Raw genomic sequence first — 17,195 nt, forward strand, 5'->3', positions numbered from 1 at the left:
TATGCAGTCCTGATTGTGGCGCTCACCTGCACGGCGCCAAACACGCATACGACCATCATTGGCACCAAGGCAGAAGCAACTCTCATCGCTGAAGACGACACGTCTCCATTCGTCCCTCCATTCACGCCTGTCGCGACACCACTGGAGGCGGGCTGCACAATGTTGGGGCGTGAGCGGAAGACGGCCTAACGGTGTGCGGGACCGTAGCCCAGCTTCATGAAGATGGTTGCGAATGGTCCTCGCCAATACCCCAGGAGCAACAGTGTCCCTAATTTACTGGGAAGTGGCGGTGCGGTCCCCTACGGCACTGCGTAGGATCCTACGGTCTTGGCGTGCATCCGTGCGTCGCTGCGGTCCGGTCCCAGGTCGACGGGCACGTGCACCTTCCGCCGACCACTGGCGACAACATCGATGTACTGTGGAGACCTCACGCCCCACGTGTTGAGCAATTCGGCGGTACGTCCACCCGGCCTCCCGCATGCCCACTATACGCCCTCGCTCAAAGTCCGTCAACTGCACATACGGTTCACGTCCACACTGTCGCGGCATGCTACCAGTGTTAAAGACTGCGATGGAGCTCCGTATGCCACGGCAAACTGGCTGACACTGACGGCGGCGGTGCACAAATGCTGCGCAGCTAGCGCCATTCGACGGCCAACACCGCGGTTCCTGGTGTGTCCGCTGTGCCGTGCGTGTGATCATTGCTTGTACAGCCCTCTCGCAGTGTCCAGAGCAAGTATGGTGGGTCTGACACACCAGTGTCAATGTGTTCTTTTTTCCATTTCCAGGAGTGTATAAATACTGCAAATGGGTCATTTCAGACATTCTTCTTTCTGGCATCATAGAAAAGAGTGCAATTTTCTGTACTAGAAACATCCTGCTGGATCTTAGTCAGTTCAGAAAGGTATCAAATATGAGGCTGAACTCTTACAAAAGTCATGTAAAATATATTACGATCACAACATGCTATAGGTTACTGAACCCATAACTTCAAGATGAGCAGGAATGACAACTGGTAGATTAATGCTGGTGTTCAAACTAGCTATGAAAACCATGAAAATTTAATGACAGCACCAGTCCAAAACCATTGGTTCAGTCAGTTTCTGTACCTATCCTGGTAGGACCACATATGGTTGCAAAGTCAAGATGACTCAAGGTCATGTTTGTTGGTTTCTTCATTGAGATTCCAAAGCCTCAGTTGGGTTTCTTGCCATGGTTCCCAGTTCAATATATATGGATCTCATCTTGTTGGTTCCCAAGCTGGTGCTATTGAAAATTATTGTTTCAGGGGATTCAATTTTTCTTCAATTCTTTTCATTATCCCTCCTGGAAAGTGATACCGACATCCCGTTCTAGTTGCTGAAGGTGCTGCAATATTCATGATGATGTACTGTTCAGAAATCTAACATTTATCTTCTCTTTCAGGCCAATAGAATGAGTGAGCTGGATCAGAAGGGTGCATGAATCTGACCAGGGCATCATGTTCTTCAATATCAACTTCACATATGTTACCAATCCACCAGTGATTGTTGTAGACACTGGTGATGTACTGGCCATGAATAAGGCTTACAGCTGACAAAAGCCTTACTGGTGTCAGAAGATTAATAAACTGAGGCTGCAAAAGAAGTTTTAGCACTTGAAATCAAATTAACTTGAATATGGTTCAAATGTGTTGCCAAAAAATGGCGATTTTCTTGAATTCCAGCTAAAGTATGGCCATTTGAAAACCATTCTTCTTGCAGCTTCCTTTTGTCTTCTATTTCTCAACTTATAACAAAGATGAACTACATTACTTGTACTTGTTGGTCACAAAATTTGAATAAATCTTCTCGAGTCCTTTTTGATGCAACACAGTCTGATGAAATTTTTGTAACTCTTGTATTGAGCAGCAGAAGCATCACTGAAATACTGAATGAGGTGATCAGTTTGGCCAGAAGTGTGTGGATAGCAATGGTGTCATATTTGAGACATATTGTTGACAATGCATAAGCTAATACATTTTACTTCTTCGGCTTTATAGTGTACAGAAAATGGCTACAGTGTTGCTTGACTGTTGTCCCTGTGATATCCTTGAACATCATCTTGGTTAATGAAAGAAAAATTTTCTGAAAAATCTATTAGAATAACTAATGCACCAGGCTTGTTTTCTTTTCTTTGTTTTTCTTCAAGTCACAATTCTGGTGTTTCATGTTGAACCACATCATGTATGAATTTTGCAGTATCAGAATAAACCATTGCCCATCAGCTTCATAGAGGGATGCCTTTGATGAAAACTTTATAGACTTACATGGTTAGTTGTACATCAGCATCAGTTTGCCAAAACTGTAACACGTATTATGTTCTAGTATAATGACTTTTCTGGAGACTAGAAATCTACTCTGTAGGAATCAGCATGGGTTTCGAAAAAGATGATCGTGTGAAACCCAGCTCGCACTATTTGTCGACGAGACTCAGGGGGCCATAGACACAGGTTCCCAGGTAGATGCCGTGTTTCTTGACTTCTGCAAGGCATTTGATACAGTTCCCTACAGTCGTTTAATGAACAAAGTAAGAGCATATGGACTACCAGACCAATTGTGTGATTGGATTGAAGAGTTCCTAAATAACAGAATGCAGCATGTCATTCTCAATGGAGAGAAGTCTTCCAAAGTAAGAGTGATTTCAGGTGTGCTGCAGGAGTGTGTCGTAGGACCGTTGCTATTCACAATATATATAAATGACCTTGTGGATAACATCGGAAGTTAACTGAGGCTTTTTGTGGATGATGCTGTAGTATATCGAGAGGTTGTAACAATGGAAAATTGTACTGAAATGCAGGAGGATCTGCAAGGAATTGATGCATGGTGCAGGGAATGGCAATTGAATCTCAATGTATACAAGTGTAATGTGCTGCAAATACATAGAAAGAAAGATCCTTTATCATTTAGCTACAATATAGCAGGTCAGCAACTGGAAGCAGTTAATTCCATAAATTATTTGGGAGTAGACATTAGGAGTGATTTAAAATGGAATGACCATATAAAATTAATCGTCGATAAAACAGATGCCAGACTGAGATCCATTGGAAGAATCCTAAGGTAATGCAGTCCGAAAGCAAAGGAAGTAGGTTACGGTACACTTGTTCGCCACTGCTTGAATACTGCTCACTAGTGTGGGATCCGTACCGGATAGGGTTGATAGAAGAGATAGAGAAGATCCAACGGAGAGCAGCGCACTTCGTTACAGGATCATTTAGTAATTGCGATAGCGTTATGAAGATGACAGATAAACTCCAGTGGAAGACTCTGCAAGAGAGAAGCTCAGTAGCTCGGTATGGGCTTTTGTTGAAGTTTCAAGAACATCCCTTCACCAAGGAGTCAAGCAGTATATTGCTCCCTCTTACATATATCTCGCAAAGAGACCATGAGGATAAAATCAGAGAGATTAGAGCCCACACAGAGGCATACCAACAATCTTTCTTTCCACGAACAATACGAGACTGGAACAGAAGGGAGAACCGATAGAGGTACCCTCTGCCACACACCATCAGGTGGCTTGCGGAGTATGGATGTAGATTCCTGTTGCTTGACCTGACACTGTGCATTTAGCAACCTGTGCCAGCTTGCAATGGTAGCATACTGAGCAACCTGTACCAGCTTGCAATGGTAGCATACTGAGCAACCTGTACCAGCTTGCAATGGTAGCATATACCTTTGCTGAACTGGCTTTAAGATAAAACAAGAGGACTGATGGCCCTAGTAGTCTGGTCCCTTCAATCCCACAAACCAACCAACCATAAAACAAGATGTTTCTAGGGGAAAAAGTGTGCTCTTTGCAGTGGTGCTGGAAAGAACTACTATTGAATTGACTCTTTTGCAATATTTTCACCTGAAATTGGCTCACTTCCTGCAGTTTTATAATTGGCACCATGTTTCTGATTGGTATGATCCACCATAAGAGTTTAGGCAGGAAGATGTACTGATAGAATCCTGCCCCCAGTTACTGCCCAGTATATGTGTCAAGTCAGTTCTTATGTGTTTTTTCTTACAGAGATATCTGACTCCAAAGATGGCCCAGAAAAACATCTCAGTGAAATGTTCCATTGATGTTGTAATAATAGTCTCTAAAACTACCCTGTCTATAGTTAACCTACATAGATGTAATTTTGTCAATGCAGTTCAATCCAAACAGTTCAAACAAATAGTCAGTCACTCTTGTCACACTTGTATGGTAGGGACATGCACCTAAGAACATGCTGGAAGTGCAGGATTGCAGAGAACAAATGCTACACAGTGCTTATATGCTGGTAATGTGTGTTCATCACACTTTGTTAATTCTTTCAGTTTACATCCTTCAATCATTAACTTAAAATTCTGCTGTGAACATACAGACAAACAGTGTGGGTCCCACTAGCATTGGCAAAAACACAGTGTTTTGGCTGCAACTCACAAAATTTTGAGAATACAATATTTACATCTGTATATATAGTATGAAATATGCATATAATTCCTTAAAATTGTGCAATACTATCTGCTTCTGCTTACAAACTCTAATTTCATTTTCTTTCACAGACACATAGTCTTTTCTTCCCGGCATCACATGGCTCACGTTATGATCACAGCAGAAATCACGTACACAATGTATGATCTTCTCACACAATGTCTTACCTGGCTTTGGTTATGGTGTCACTAGTATTCTATGTTCTGCTACTAGCTATTTTGCTATTCAAACCATGTAATCTGAAGTGGAAAATTCTTTCATGATTTTCCTTATGCTCCAGCTCTCTGGAAGTATTGTCAAAATTTGTATTTTGTCACACATACAGTCTGAATTGTGGAATTTATCTTTCAGCTGGACTATGATTTCTCTTTCTCCATTTCTTTCACACTCTATTTTTCCAGTTGTGCCACATATGTATGCTCCAATGCTGAGGCAATCTTTTCCAATTTTTGCTTTGGGTATTTTATATCACTCTGAATCCTCTTTCTTTTCACAGGAGATCCACCTAAATACTGAAGGCCAGTACTTACGGAATTAAATTCCAGAGCCAATGCTGTTTTATCTTCAGTTAATTTTCTGGTAGTATGTAGCAAAGCTGAGGCAACACCTGCAAGGATTGATGGGTTTTGTGACATTTGCTTTCTACGCTTGGTGCAAGTGCTTCCACCTATTAGTATATTAGGACACTTTTTTACCATCCTTTCCTGTACATTCCTCAAATTCTTCTGTGTTCCTGCATGATCTTCTTCTTTAAGTGCACTGAATCAATACAATTTTGACCTGAAATCCATTTTTTACAAAGTGCTACTAGATACGTACTACAGCAACTGTACACTGCAGGTTGAGTACATCCATGAAACAAGCTAATGATGATCAGCTGAAATGAAAGTCTCCCTGATTGGCTATTCACAGCAATATATGGTCACCAATTGGTCCGTATGACAGTGACTGCTGTTGGCTGCTGTTCTGGGAAAAACGAGTGCATGGCTACTTAATGCATATTGTTAGTGAAGTGATGTATATGATATAAATTTGGGCCATGATGCCCGTGGTGTGCCATCTTGATATTTATCATGTTTATAGTAACATATTGGAGCAATACAATATATATTTTTTTCAAAAAAAATTGAAAGTGGCGTGTTTCAAGATATACAAGATCAAAGATTAAGGCCAGTAACACTGAAAATGAAAATTCTTAGAAACCTGTCATGTTACACATCAGTGTAAAGCTCTACTCATTAACTTTCTAATTATGTAAGTTTCATTGCTTTATCTGAGTTATAACAAGATTTCCAGTTATTTTTGTTGAGGCAGGCTCATGTGAATTTCACACAATTTCCAAACCTTGCAGACCTATAACTTTCTTCATGATATGGTCAGTCTTCTATCCAGCATCAGCTGAATGATGCAAAATATCAGAGCTAACGTAGACTGAATATTGAGTTATGCTTTATGCAAGTATACTAGAAGACATTGTTTAATACATGGTGATTGTTCTTCTTTCTTTAGTACAATCTACAGTCAAATTCTAATTATACTGCCATCAAAAACTTTGTTCCTTTCTTTTTCAAATCCACTGGATAGGCATTTAGTGCATTTATCTTGCCAGTACTAGAATCTGAATAGGCTGCCAGTATTGCATCAATTTTCAGTTGTTTTAGAATTAAGTGAACTGCTGTGAAACTACAAATCACATTTTACTAATTACTCTATAATAATTGCTTACTCACAAATTAATCTCATTCATGCATCAGATTATAGAAGTATTATCCATTTTTTCCACATAAATTAAACATTATGTGCTCATAACTGCAAAGACAAAAACTTTAGCTACCACCACCCTTGAATCTAGGAAGTTAATACTTTCCTATTAAAATAAATACCATGTTGTCATGACTCTAGGCATGTAGAATTTAAAATAAAAACACACACCTCAGAGTTTCCAGTCCTCACAGTACAGAATGAAATTATACTCCACATCATTATTAGCTGTGCACTTGCCAGCATAAAATGATAAATTTTTTTTGGTAGATTAGTACAGTAATAACATTATTTTTACCCAACTTTCACCAACTATATCACTTGTATTTTAAAGAAAGTGCAGGTTTTTTTTTCTAAATATGTATAAAAGAAAACCAAGAGTTTTTAAAACCTAATACATTTTCAGAACTTAATCTTTTTGGGTGCCAGATGAACCTGCAGATGTACCATCTTACAATATCAATGTGAATATCACTGTGAATGTTCCTTATTTTAGCTTTTGTGATACATAAATCACAGCTGGAGACATTTTCTCATATACTCTCCACAGTTTCAAGAAGTCCTTGATCTCTTAAGCTTCTAAATTTGTAGCACTTATTTTTGTGTTTCCACAGACAAGGTTGTTCCTTGTAATGTTCAATAAACAACACAATTGTAGCTAATGAACACTGGTACTTCAATACACACACACAGAAATATTACAAACACAAAACCAAAATACCGAGATTGTGCTTTGAAATTCACCTATGGTATGACATTCAAATAATGCTGTTTGGTGGTAGGGCATGGAGAGTGGCACCACAAAGTGCACCCAAGGTGGCATGACAATACTGACACTACTTGAGTGACACCACTGAAAACTGGGTGTTCACACATGTAACTACAGTGCCACTGCAGTGTGCCACAAGCTGCATCATCACTTAATTGTGGGTATGTGAACCCAGCTTTAGGCCTAGACCACATAGGATGTCATTAGACTGAAACCAACTTTTTGATCAGCTGACTAGAAATGGCATCAGTTTGCAGACAACTGATGTAATACTGTTCAGTTAATCTTACTTTTAATGGTAGTTTTAGCAATAAAGGTTTCTTTATTACAGTGGTGAAATCTTATGCAGTGTTTGGTGAAAGGAAGTAATATTTCATTTCATGGTTAAATTAGTTAGTTCTTAAAAAATTGTGAACACATTTTTCTAGATTAAGTCAACGAGTTTACAGACTGAAGCTAAGAACTGATATTGTTATCAACCATACGCAAATGGTCTTCTATTTGAGAGTGTTTATAGATGTCTAAATGATACAAACTGAATTACATACGTGTATTTTGAAAAATATTTTGATCCTCAGATCTAAAACTCTATGAATGACAAAAATTCTGAGGTAACAGAATGTTAATATCTAACTCACTACAGGAACTTTCTGTATAACCGGTATTTCCTAATACATTTTGCTTCTTATCTTCATATTGTTTTGGTACCTGCTCTGGATTAAGCAAAAGTTATAAAATATAAATGCTTAATTTGGGTAAAAACCACACAATGTGGATAGAAATGGATGTCATTTCTTATAAAAGCACAATAAAATGTTACACATACATTGTTGAGGAATTGCTAAAACGCCAAATACTTTCTGCCAAACTCATATCTTGTCTTGTACTCATGTGGAAGTGGTGAACTAAATGACTTGCAGTCAACAAATACAAAAATTCACTGAGGAACTGAAAGTCTATCATTTGCAAAAGGAAAAAAAGAATTGTGAAGACAATGTTTCAAAATGTTTGTTGCACTTTCACCTCCCCAAACTTAAAACTGATAACCATTGCATTAATATTGGGAATTTTAGAGAAATTAGGTTTACTACATACATAATACTACTACAATAATATGTTCAGTTGTTATGATAAATGCTCAGTTTTAGGTCTAAATGAGGAAGAACTGTAAATGTCAGCTCTGCTTCACGTAGAGCTTAATGACTTACTGCCCTTTGTCACATGTGACTTAGATGTGGGTTTAAAATCTTAACATGGCAGAGGTAGGGGAATGTCATGTCTACAATCCACTAAGCTCAGGACACGTGCAATTGCAGCACCAGTGTCTGAAAAAATGACAGCTTGTGACAAGGAAGTTACACTACTGGAATAATATGCCAGGGCACTTAGGACCTCAAGTAAACTCACATGTCATGAGTAGTCAACTGAGATGAGAAAGTTGCTCTCATAAAAGTAAGAGACAAGAATAGGTGTTGAGGCTACGGTGTGTGTTTGTGCAGCCGGATGCACAGTCACAGACGAGCTTCCCGAGTGGAGTGTGCTGGACGGACGAGGAGCCGGCGACGCTGCCACGGCGCCATCGCCACAGGGATCGGGACCGGGACTCGGCATCGGCATCTGCTTCCAGCCTGGGGAACACGGCATCGGCATCTCCTGCGGGTACACCAGCGCACGTGCTCCAGCAGCGGCGTAGCAGCACCAGCAGTGGTCGGCCACGACATCGCTCACCCAGTGCGCACACACACAGCTCCACATTACCGCGCCGCTCGGGTTCGGGGAGCCATAAGGCAGACTCCATCTCGAGAGCAGCATCTCGTGGTTCCGTACAGCCTGCAACCACTGGAAGTGGTAGCGGAGGTCAGCCACCCTCTGTGGCCAGCAGTAGCTCACCATCCTCACAGGTATGTCAATCCACTAACCACCAACTGTTAAAGCATCTAGCCACGGCATCTGCTGTGGTGGACCACATCAAACTAGTCAGAGGACCGACCAAAACAATTGCTACCTTGTGAGTACTCGATAACTTCCTCTCCTGTGCTACACTTACTCCCAACATCTTCAATTATTTGTTGGATATTTTATAATCTCTGTCTTCTCCTAGAGTTTTTTACCCTGTAGAATTTTCTCAAGTATCCTGGAAGTTATTCCTTAATGTCTTAACGCATGTCCTATCATTCTGTCCCTTCGTTTCGTAAGTGTTTTCCACAGCTTTGTTTCCTCACTGATTCCTTCAAAAATCTCTTCATTTCTTTTAAGTTCACACAATTTTCAACATCATTCTGAAGCTCTGCATCTCAAATGCTTCAGTTCTCTTCTTTTCTCATTTCCCCAAAATTCGTGATTCCCTTGCATCTAGCAGACAAATTAAATTAGTAGCTCATTATATTTTCAATTCATAGTTTCACTACAATTTTGAATGCTATTGCTGCCACTTCATCCGACAAACTTTATTCTCACTATTCACATTGTTGTGGTCTTTAGTCCAAAGGCTGGTTTGATTCAACTCTTCACACTGCTCTATACTATGCAGCCTTATCATCTGTACATAGCTACTGCAACCTACATCCATTTGTTCACATGTTTGCAAAACATAGATACTATTCTTTAGGTTTCTGTTTCTTTTTTAAAGAGCTTACAAAGCAGGCAGTAAGAATCCCATATTAACAGTTGAAATTGTGTGGTTGTTGCAGATATCGGTGGTTGCAGCTCGGCCCTTGCCGTCGCGCAAGTCGAGTGCCAGTGGCTCTCCGGACATGTCGACCCCTAGCAGCAGTACTCGCAGTGCAAAAGCGTCACCTGTACACCTCAAAACTACATCGACCACAGCAACAGCGAGTGAATCTGGGTCACCGAGTCGTGTCGTGACCGGAGGGAAAAGTAACAGTCCACCTTCCAGTTCGAGCAACTCCAGCCAGTGCCAGTCGAGTGGCGGCCAGGGTTCTGTGACCTCTAGTGCCACTATCAGCAGTGGTGGTAGTGTTACAGTCACCTCGGAGACGCCTACTGCCACTGCCACCACTACCATCAATGGTACCAACACCAAGATCTATGTGCAGCAACAAAATTCACCTGTACGGTCCATCATAACTTTTGAGAATAACTTTGCTGGTAGTAATGGCACTGATAGACGGACCTCCACACCAGCCAAGGAAATTCTTATCATTAATGGCAAAGCACCAGAAACTACAACAGGTGAGCCCAGATATCAGATAAAATGTATAGCTGATCACAAAAATGTGTATCATAATTATAATTTCCAAAACAATAATGATAGGAAAAAAGACAAACAGTAATAATAATAATAATAATAATAATAATAATAATAATAATAATATTTACTTGTCCATAATAATATTAGAGTCTTAGGCATCACCATTTTTTGTGCATTTATGAGCATGAAATCATACCATAATTACATTAAAGTGCCAGTTACCCAAACTTAGGTCACCGAAAACTCACGTCATCTGAAATGCCTCTGAAAATGACAAAACCAAACATTAATATTGGACTGCAGAGAAAAAATTCAAGGCTGGGAGTATTCTGAGCTATAGCAGGTGGTGAGATATGGAAGCCCAAACTTGAGTTGCTTCCCCAGCCATGGGCTTTCCAGTCTATATACGGCTATGCTGTCAACAACTGTGTATTGAAGTGGTTGTGTACTCCAATTGCATGTGTATTTTTGTGCTATGGCAACTACATGGAAGGGTGTTGCAATTACTTTCAATGATAAATTAGTTGTTATCAAAGAAACCGAACAAGGAAGTTTATTGAAAACTGTTGTGGCTAATTTGAGTGTTGGATCTATCATTTTGGAACAAGCAAAGCCTAAATTTCTAGAACAAGCGTGAAACATTTTCTCAGAAAAACATAGAACACATCCGTATTCGAATAAGGGGTGAAGCTCTTTACCTTTGATTCACCCAACAATGAGAAAATGGCTTGTCTGTCCGTGCCCTGTCAATACAAGTAAAAAAGTAAAATATTAACCTAGTTGTAAGGTGATGAACAAAAATATTCTTTTTTCAAGCTCAGGATGGTTAGACAAGTTTAAAATCAGACATGGCATTCAGCAACTTAATGTATGTGGAGAAACGCTACCTGCAGATTCAGAGTTTTGAAAACAGAGTTTGGAGATTACATTAAGGACCATATTTACAGTGTTGATGGAACAGGTGCTAATATTAAGATGTTACCTGCAGGATCCTTGATGTTTGCCTCTGAAAACAAAATGTAAAACAGGACAGAAAATGATTCTTTTGGTATCAAATACTTGAAGGATGTTCCCATTTATAAAGAGCACATAAAACATTTTGGATGTCCTGTGAACTATTGGTTGAATATTGTAGTGATAAACTGTACCAAAAGTTGAAAAGTTTTGAACTACAGGAAGTCATCCTAAAAAAATGAACTTACTAATTGAGAGTGCACCTATGCATCCTTGTGAGTTAAAAAGTGTTAATTTGTTGTGTGTTTCCCTCCCCCAAATTTTAACAGCGTAATTCAGCCACTGGATCAGGTCATAATAATTATATTTAAACAGCACTACCATGGGCTGTTTTTGAGAGCCGTCCTGCAAGATAGTGGCATGCAGCCTGAAATCATGAATGAAGAGCTGAAGGCAGTAAATGTGAAACATGTAATTTACTGGTTTGCCTAAGCCAGAAATAATGTGAAAGCAGAAACTCTTCAAAAAGTGCTGGAGAAAACTGTATGATGCTCTTGAAGGAGATGACTTGGAAAATTTTGAAAACTTGACAGAAATGCTGAAAAGAATTCCCACATGTGAAGATTTCAATACGTGCAAGGTGGATGAATGGGTTGACGTGGATAATTTGCAGGAAATCATGAACCGATAAATTGTAGAAACAGTGTTTCTCCTCCAAAACCTTTCAAAAATACATACTGTAACAGTACAAAACAAAATAATGCATTACTTAATAAATATTCATGGCTTAACCATAAAAACTGTTATACAAAACAGCTCCACCCCACCTCCCATTACATTTGTTTAACTGGAGTCATACCGTATAATGAATATTTACACATTAGCACATTGGATACTATTATGTAAATATTTACTGCCAATAATATACTTCAACTGAAAACATGTGATAACAATACTGTAGACACTATGGCAAAAAACCTCTTTTAATTAACAACTTTTTCCACCTGCCCTTAAAAAGATTTTCAAGGAGTTGCTTTCTACACTATTCCGAAACTGGTTATTGATGTGTAAAATGAAAAGAAAAAGCTTTCCACCTCCATGACTGAAAAAAAATATCACAGTCAGAGAGAGAGAGAGAGAGAGAGAGAGAGAGAGGGGGGGGGGGGGGGGGTGAGGGAGATTGGAATAGGAGGAGGGGGTGGGGCAGTGAGGCAGGGATGAAAGAAATTGGAAACTGGAAGTGTGCAATCATGCCGTGACAGGAACTGTACAGCTGGGATTGTTGCTTGTAGAAATAAAGAAATTAACTTCTAGGGTAATTAAGCATGTCAAACCACAATAATATGAATGTAGAGGAGGGCAAATTTGAATCGCTCCATCAGCTGAGCCTAGAGTGACCGTGTACTGTCTCAACTGTTAGGGGCAATAGTGCTGTAGGTTCTACCTTCTACATGTTTCTTTGAGATATGTGACATGTTTCTTAGAGATATGTGTAATAAAAATTAATTTACATTATTTAGCCCAACCAGAATACACAAAGGGGATCTATTAGTATGATTAATAATAATATCCTCAACTGTCTATAACATCAAAATTTGTAAAGTGCTGGTCTTGGTGAACATGCATATGTCACTGAAAACCAGCACAAGGAAATCGCTGGACAAAACATTTCATATAACTAAAAAAACATTACTCTTAGCAACAGATTACACAACACTTTACAGTATGACAACAAAGATGAAACAAAAATGTAAATGCAACTATTTTTTTCCAGTACACTTGATTCAAACATTTCCTTGCTTTAGGCATTTAATAATAATAATAATAATAACCATTGTTTCCTCTCAAATACAATGTTCTTTTTTGAAGTTATGAAATGTGTTACATAGAAAGTACTATGATGCTGAACAAAATGATAAAACCATTTATGTGTGGTATTTGGTGTTATCTTTTTTATGTCACTATCTTCTGGTAGATTTTTTACACCTATGCAAGACTTTAAGTGGTTGTAAAGATACTTTAAAGCAAGAGCTGAAAAGGAGTCAACAAACTCATCTTTTTAAATAATTTATTTTGTTTGTATGTTCTCATTTTTCTGTTAAATAATGAGGCCTTGTAAAATAATTTCACCAGAAGCATTTTAGTCATAATTGTGTGAATAATAGTAAACACACACACAAAAAAGATATATATTTTAAACACTAGCTAATTGTATTTTTTCTCACAAATTGTAGCTAAAGAGAAGGTGTCACCACAACGCCCAAAGCTGGAGAGGCCAACATCGCTCTACACACCTCGTGAAGCAGCCAAAGAAGTTACTCCAGAAGTTTCCAAATTCCCTTCAGTCGAATCCTTACCAGGGACACCTACCATTACCCGCCAGAAGCTTACTAATATGACTAACAACTCACTACCTCCTAACAGGAATGGCACTGCTGATGACGCAACTAATTTGCCACACCCAAACTCCCAACCGCCCTCCACACCACTGACTTCTGACCTCAACAATGCTCGTGTGCTCAAAGCAGCCATACAGTCTTCTGTGGACAGCCTCAGTTACAAGAATATGATTGGACGAACTGCATCAAAGAATAATTTATACAGTAACCCCAGCAGTCCAACAAAGAGCTTTGGAGGCTCATATGGCAATCTCTTCATTGAAAACCTGGAAGGAGCCAACAAACTGAATCATCAAGAACTCTTCTCCAGCATGAAAAACCTAGATGAGAACGCAGGCAGTAAGGAGCAGCTGTATACGTACCCCAGTCTCAGTGACCTCACAGTTCACTTTAAGTCCCTTGCTGCCCAGAAAATTCTTAAAGGTATCAGCATTAATAGTGTTGACACCCTTGTTGAAGTTAACATGGCTGCTGCAGAGAAGCAAAATAACCGTGATGTCACAGTGCACACTGATTTTGGGGTTGTTTAAAATGTATTATATTTATTGAGACAATAGTTGCTTTGAGTGCTTCTTTATGGATTCTGGTATTACCATATAAAAGTTCATGTGTGGAGTAAAATCATATTTAAACATGGTCAATCTGCTAGGTTTCACAAAATTGTGTACATGTTATGAATTATTCAAAACTAAAATATTGTTACTATGTAAGTAACATGTTGCCTTAATTAAATGTCATGTCTGTGCCTTGTGCAATAAGTTAGTCTGATTATCTGTAGTACAGTATAGGGTATTTAGCAAATTTACTGTCTTGTAGGAGTGAAAAAACACTTAGCATGGTCTTTGAAACTTCACAATGTAAAGCTAGTTTTGTCCTTAGTTTAAATTTACTGCTTTTCATTGTTCTATTCCACAACAAGTGAGAAACACTCTCCTTTGAAGAACCTTACATCCCATTCTCCCTGATACATAATATTTTAGTTAAACATATTCACATTGCAATAACTGTGTACAACTAAGTCTGCTGTATCTGAAACAATTAGTACTTAGACAGTATTGAATGTTGGAATATTTAGTGCATGAAATGATTTGAAAACCTATTTCAGCATTTTGTTCAATTGCTGTTACTCACAGAAAATTGGTTTCCTCCACATATCTTTCACTAAAGCAACATGGGAAGTATTTATTAAGATAAATTCTTATCGCAAATGAGTTTCATTCAGTAACAGTGATTAGTTATTTTGAACCAGCTGATGTTGATGGCTGTAACAACTCTCTTGTTCTCAGATCTATAAAGATACTAATCTCAGATTTGTTCTCATTTATTATAAAGGGACAGACAGTTTTTTAATGTAACTAACTTTCCGTGATTCACTTGATGTAATGCTTCTTCAGCTAGATTTCCTATGCTAAGGTACCATCTCTGTGTTGTGTCCTTATTCCAAAATATCATAAGACCATTTAGGGTTGAAATCAAACAAAATTCATCCTCACAAAAATTATGATCATTGTAGAATTGACAGCAATAGCTCTGGGATGTGCAAATTACAAATGCATGTGTTATTTGATTATTCATTTGATTATCTAGTAAAAACTACATTACTACATGTGTGTGGACTGTAATTACAGGGACCAAGTAACAGTCATTGACTTCAGCATGATGACAAACCTGGCATTTTATTAAATAAATAAAATCATGGTACATTTTCATGAGAGAATTTATTTTATATACATATTGATCAGTAGATAGACATGTTCAAGGGACAAGTACATTTCTTTTAAAATCTCAATCGGAACAGACACTCTGATGCTCAGGAAAATTTGACAATATGAATTTCACCTCTTTCTGATGCGGAACTTTACCAGTGACACGTCATGAAGAATACAATAGTCACTCAAGCATTTCATTGACAATAAGGTACCTTTGTCACAGCAAACAGTCTGATCAGTGCATCTGTACTATTGTACTTGTATAAATATGTATGTTGATGTTATTACATAATTATGGTCAAGTAATATTTGTAAATGTATCAAAATTACTTATTCAGTTTTTCTCTTTGACTTCATCACGGAAGCTTAAGATAAGCTCATACTGTCTAAGATTTCTTGCATATACACAGTTTTGCAAGAAACGCGTGTTTTATTCCCTCAGACAAAGAAATATCAACAAAATACAATTATATAGACAAATTTTCAGTGTTTTGTTGAGAGTTAGGTTTATAAATTTATATTCTAATAACAGTAAAGAAATTCAGTGATGTACATTTACACTGAAGAAATAATCCAATCTCTCTTTTGTACAGCAACTGTATCTCAATTTCAATGTTAAGGATGTAATATCACACATCCTTTCAGATATATAGCTATATCATTACCACATAGAAACTGTTAAATGTGTAAATTTCCAGGCAAATGGAAGAGGTTCAAGATGATGTAACAAAATATTTACACTTCAGTTATGTGCCACAAGTATGTACATGACCCCCATTAGTAATGGTGTTTGAAACTATTATCATAGTATACAGCAGAACAGTGACACTATATGATGTACCCAAATGTTGCATGTATGGATACCTAATGAATACTGAAGGATATAGGCACATGTTGTCTCATGTGGAACCTCAAAATAACTTCCCTATAACATGTACTAGAGAGACCAATAGTTTTATTTAAACTCAATGAGTACCTGTGTGTGCACTTTTGAGAACATGAAGCACTCAATAAAATACTCCTGTAGTCAAATTTCAATATGGCTTCATTCATTTAAGCCCTGTGGAGGGCGGTAATAACTGTAATTAAAAACATTACTTTAAGAATATCTACCTGCTACTTGCTTGTAAATATTTCCTGGCACTTTGCAGGAATAAAAATAATTGTTAAATTAATATATTTCTGACTAATCATCAATGATTCACTTATTATTTTTGAGCAGAATTGTGAATAAGATATTCTAGTCTCCAAACAAGGAGGACAACTATGATTTTTTTTAGCTATTTCTGTTCATTTCTTGAGTACTATATTTAATCTTTGAGTTATTAGACTGAAGGCAATTGTAAATAGCTGTCAAGTTGTACAGCTTCTTGGTGAAACTTTTTTTCATACTGAAAAGTTACACACAAGGAGGAGGAATTTGAGCCCTGTGACAGTTATCTAATGTATTTTGTATTTAAATTTTGTACATAATTCCCATCTTTGTAAACTTAAGGTGCCAAACAATGTTAACTAGCTGTTGTGCAGATCATTAATGCATTTCTTATTGCTAATATTTTCATGTATTACAGATCTGTAATAAAGTTGTAAAGAATAAGGTTCATCTTTTTACTTAAAATAACAGCAATAAATCAAACATTTAATTCCTGGCATCTGCATGTCAACATTAGTCTACACATAGCATGAAGTATTTGCTGATATGCAAATATTAGCTGACATTCCTCCCACTTCATGCATGGATGGAGCACAGAGAAAGTAACACTTTTATACTGCAGTAAATTATATTTTATAATAAGTCTGATTTTGTTTGCATGCTATTTTAGTAATTAACATATAATTGATAGTAAAATATTTGTAAATTTCTTCTGGAGACACTCTTTCAGAATTATTAAATTATTATTTTCTGTGGCCAG

General features: G+C 37.9%; 1 protein-coding gene across 1 annotated transcript in view; it reads left to right on the forward strand.

Annotated features, from left to right (window-relative positions):
- Nucleotides 1-16,892, forward strand: part of LOC126100462 (mucin-17) — a 375,348-nt gene extending 358,456 nt beyond the window's left edge. The window contains exons 7-9 of the mRNA XM_049911069.1: nucleotides 8,509-8,910; nucleotides 9,700-10,201; nucleotides 13,409-16,892. Of these exons, the coding sequence (XP_049767026.1) occupies nucleotides 8,509-8,910; nucleotides 9,700-10,201; nucleotides 13,409-14,103 (1,599 nt within the window). The 3' untranslated portion in view covers nucleotides 14,104-16,892. The remainder of the gene's footprint in view (nucleotides 1-8,508; nucleotides 8,911-9,699; nucleotides 10,202-13,408) is intronic.
- The last annotated feature ends 303 nt before the right edge of the window (nucleotides 16,893-17,195 follow it).

This window comes from Schistocerca cancellata, chromosome 9 (assembly GCF_023864275.1).
Source record: "Schistocerca cancellata isolate TAMUIC-IGC-003103 chromosome 9, iqSchCanc2.1, whole genome shotgun sequence".
Taxonomy (NCBI): Eukaryota; Metazoa; Arthropoda; class Insecta; order Orthoptera; family Acrididae; genus Schistocerca; species Schistocerca cancellata.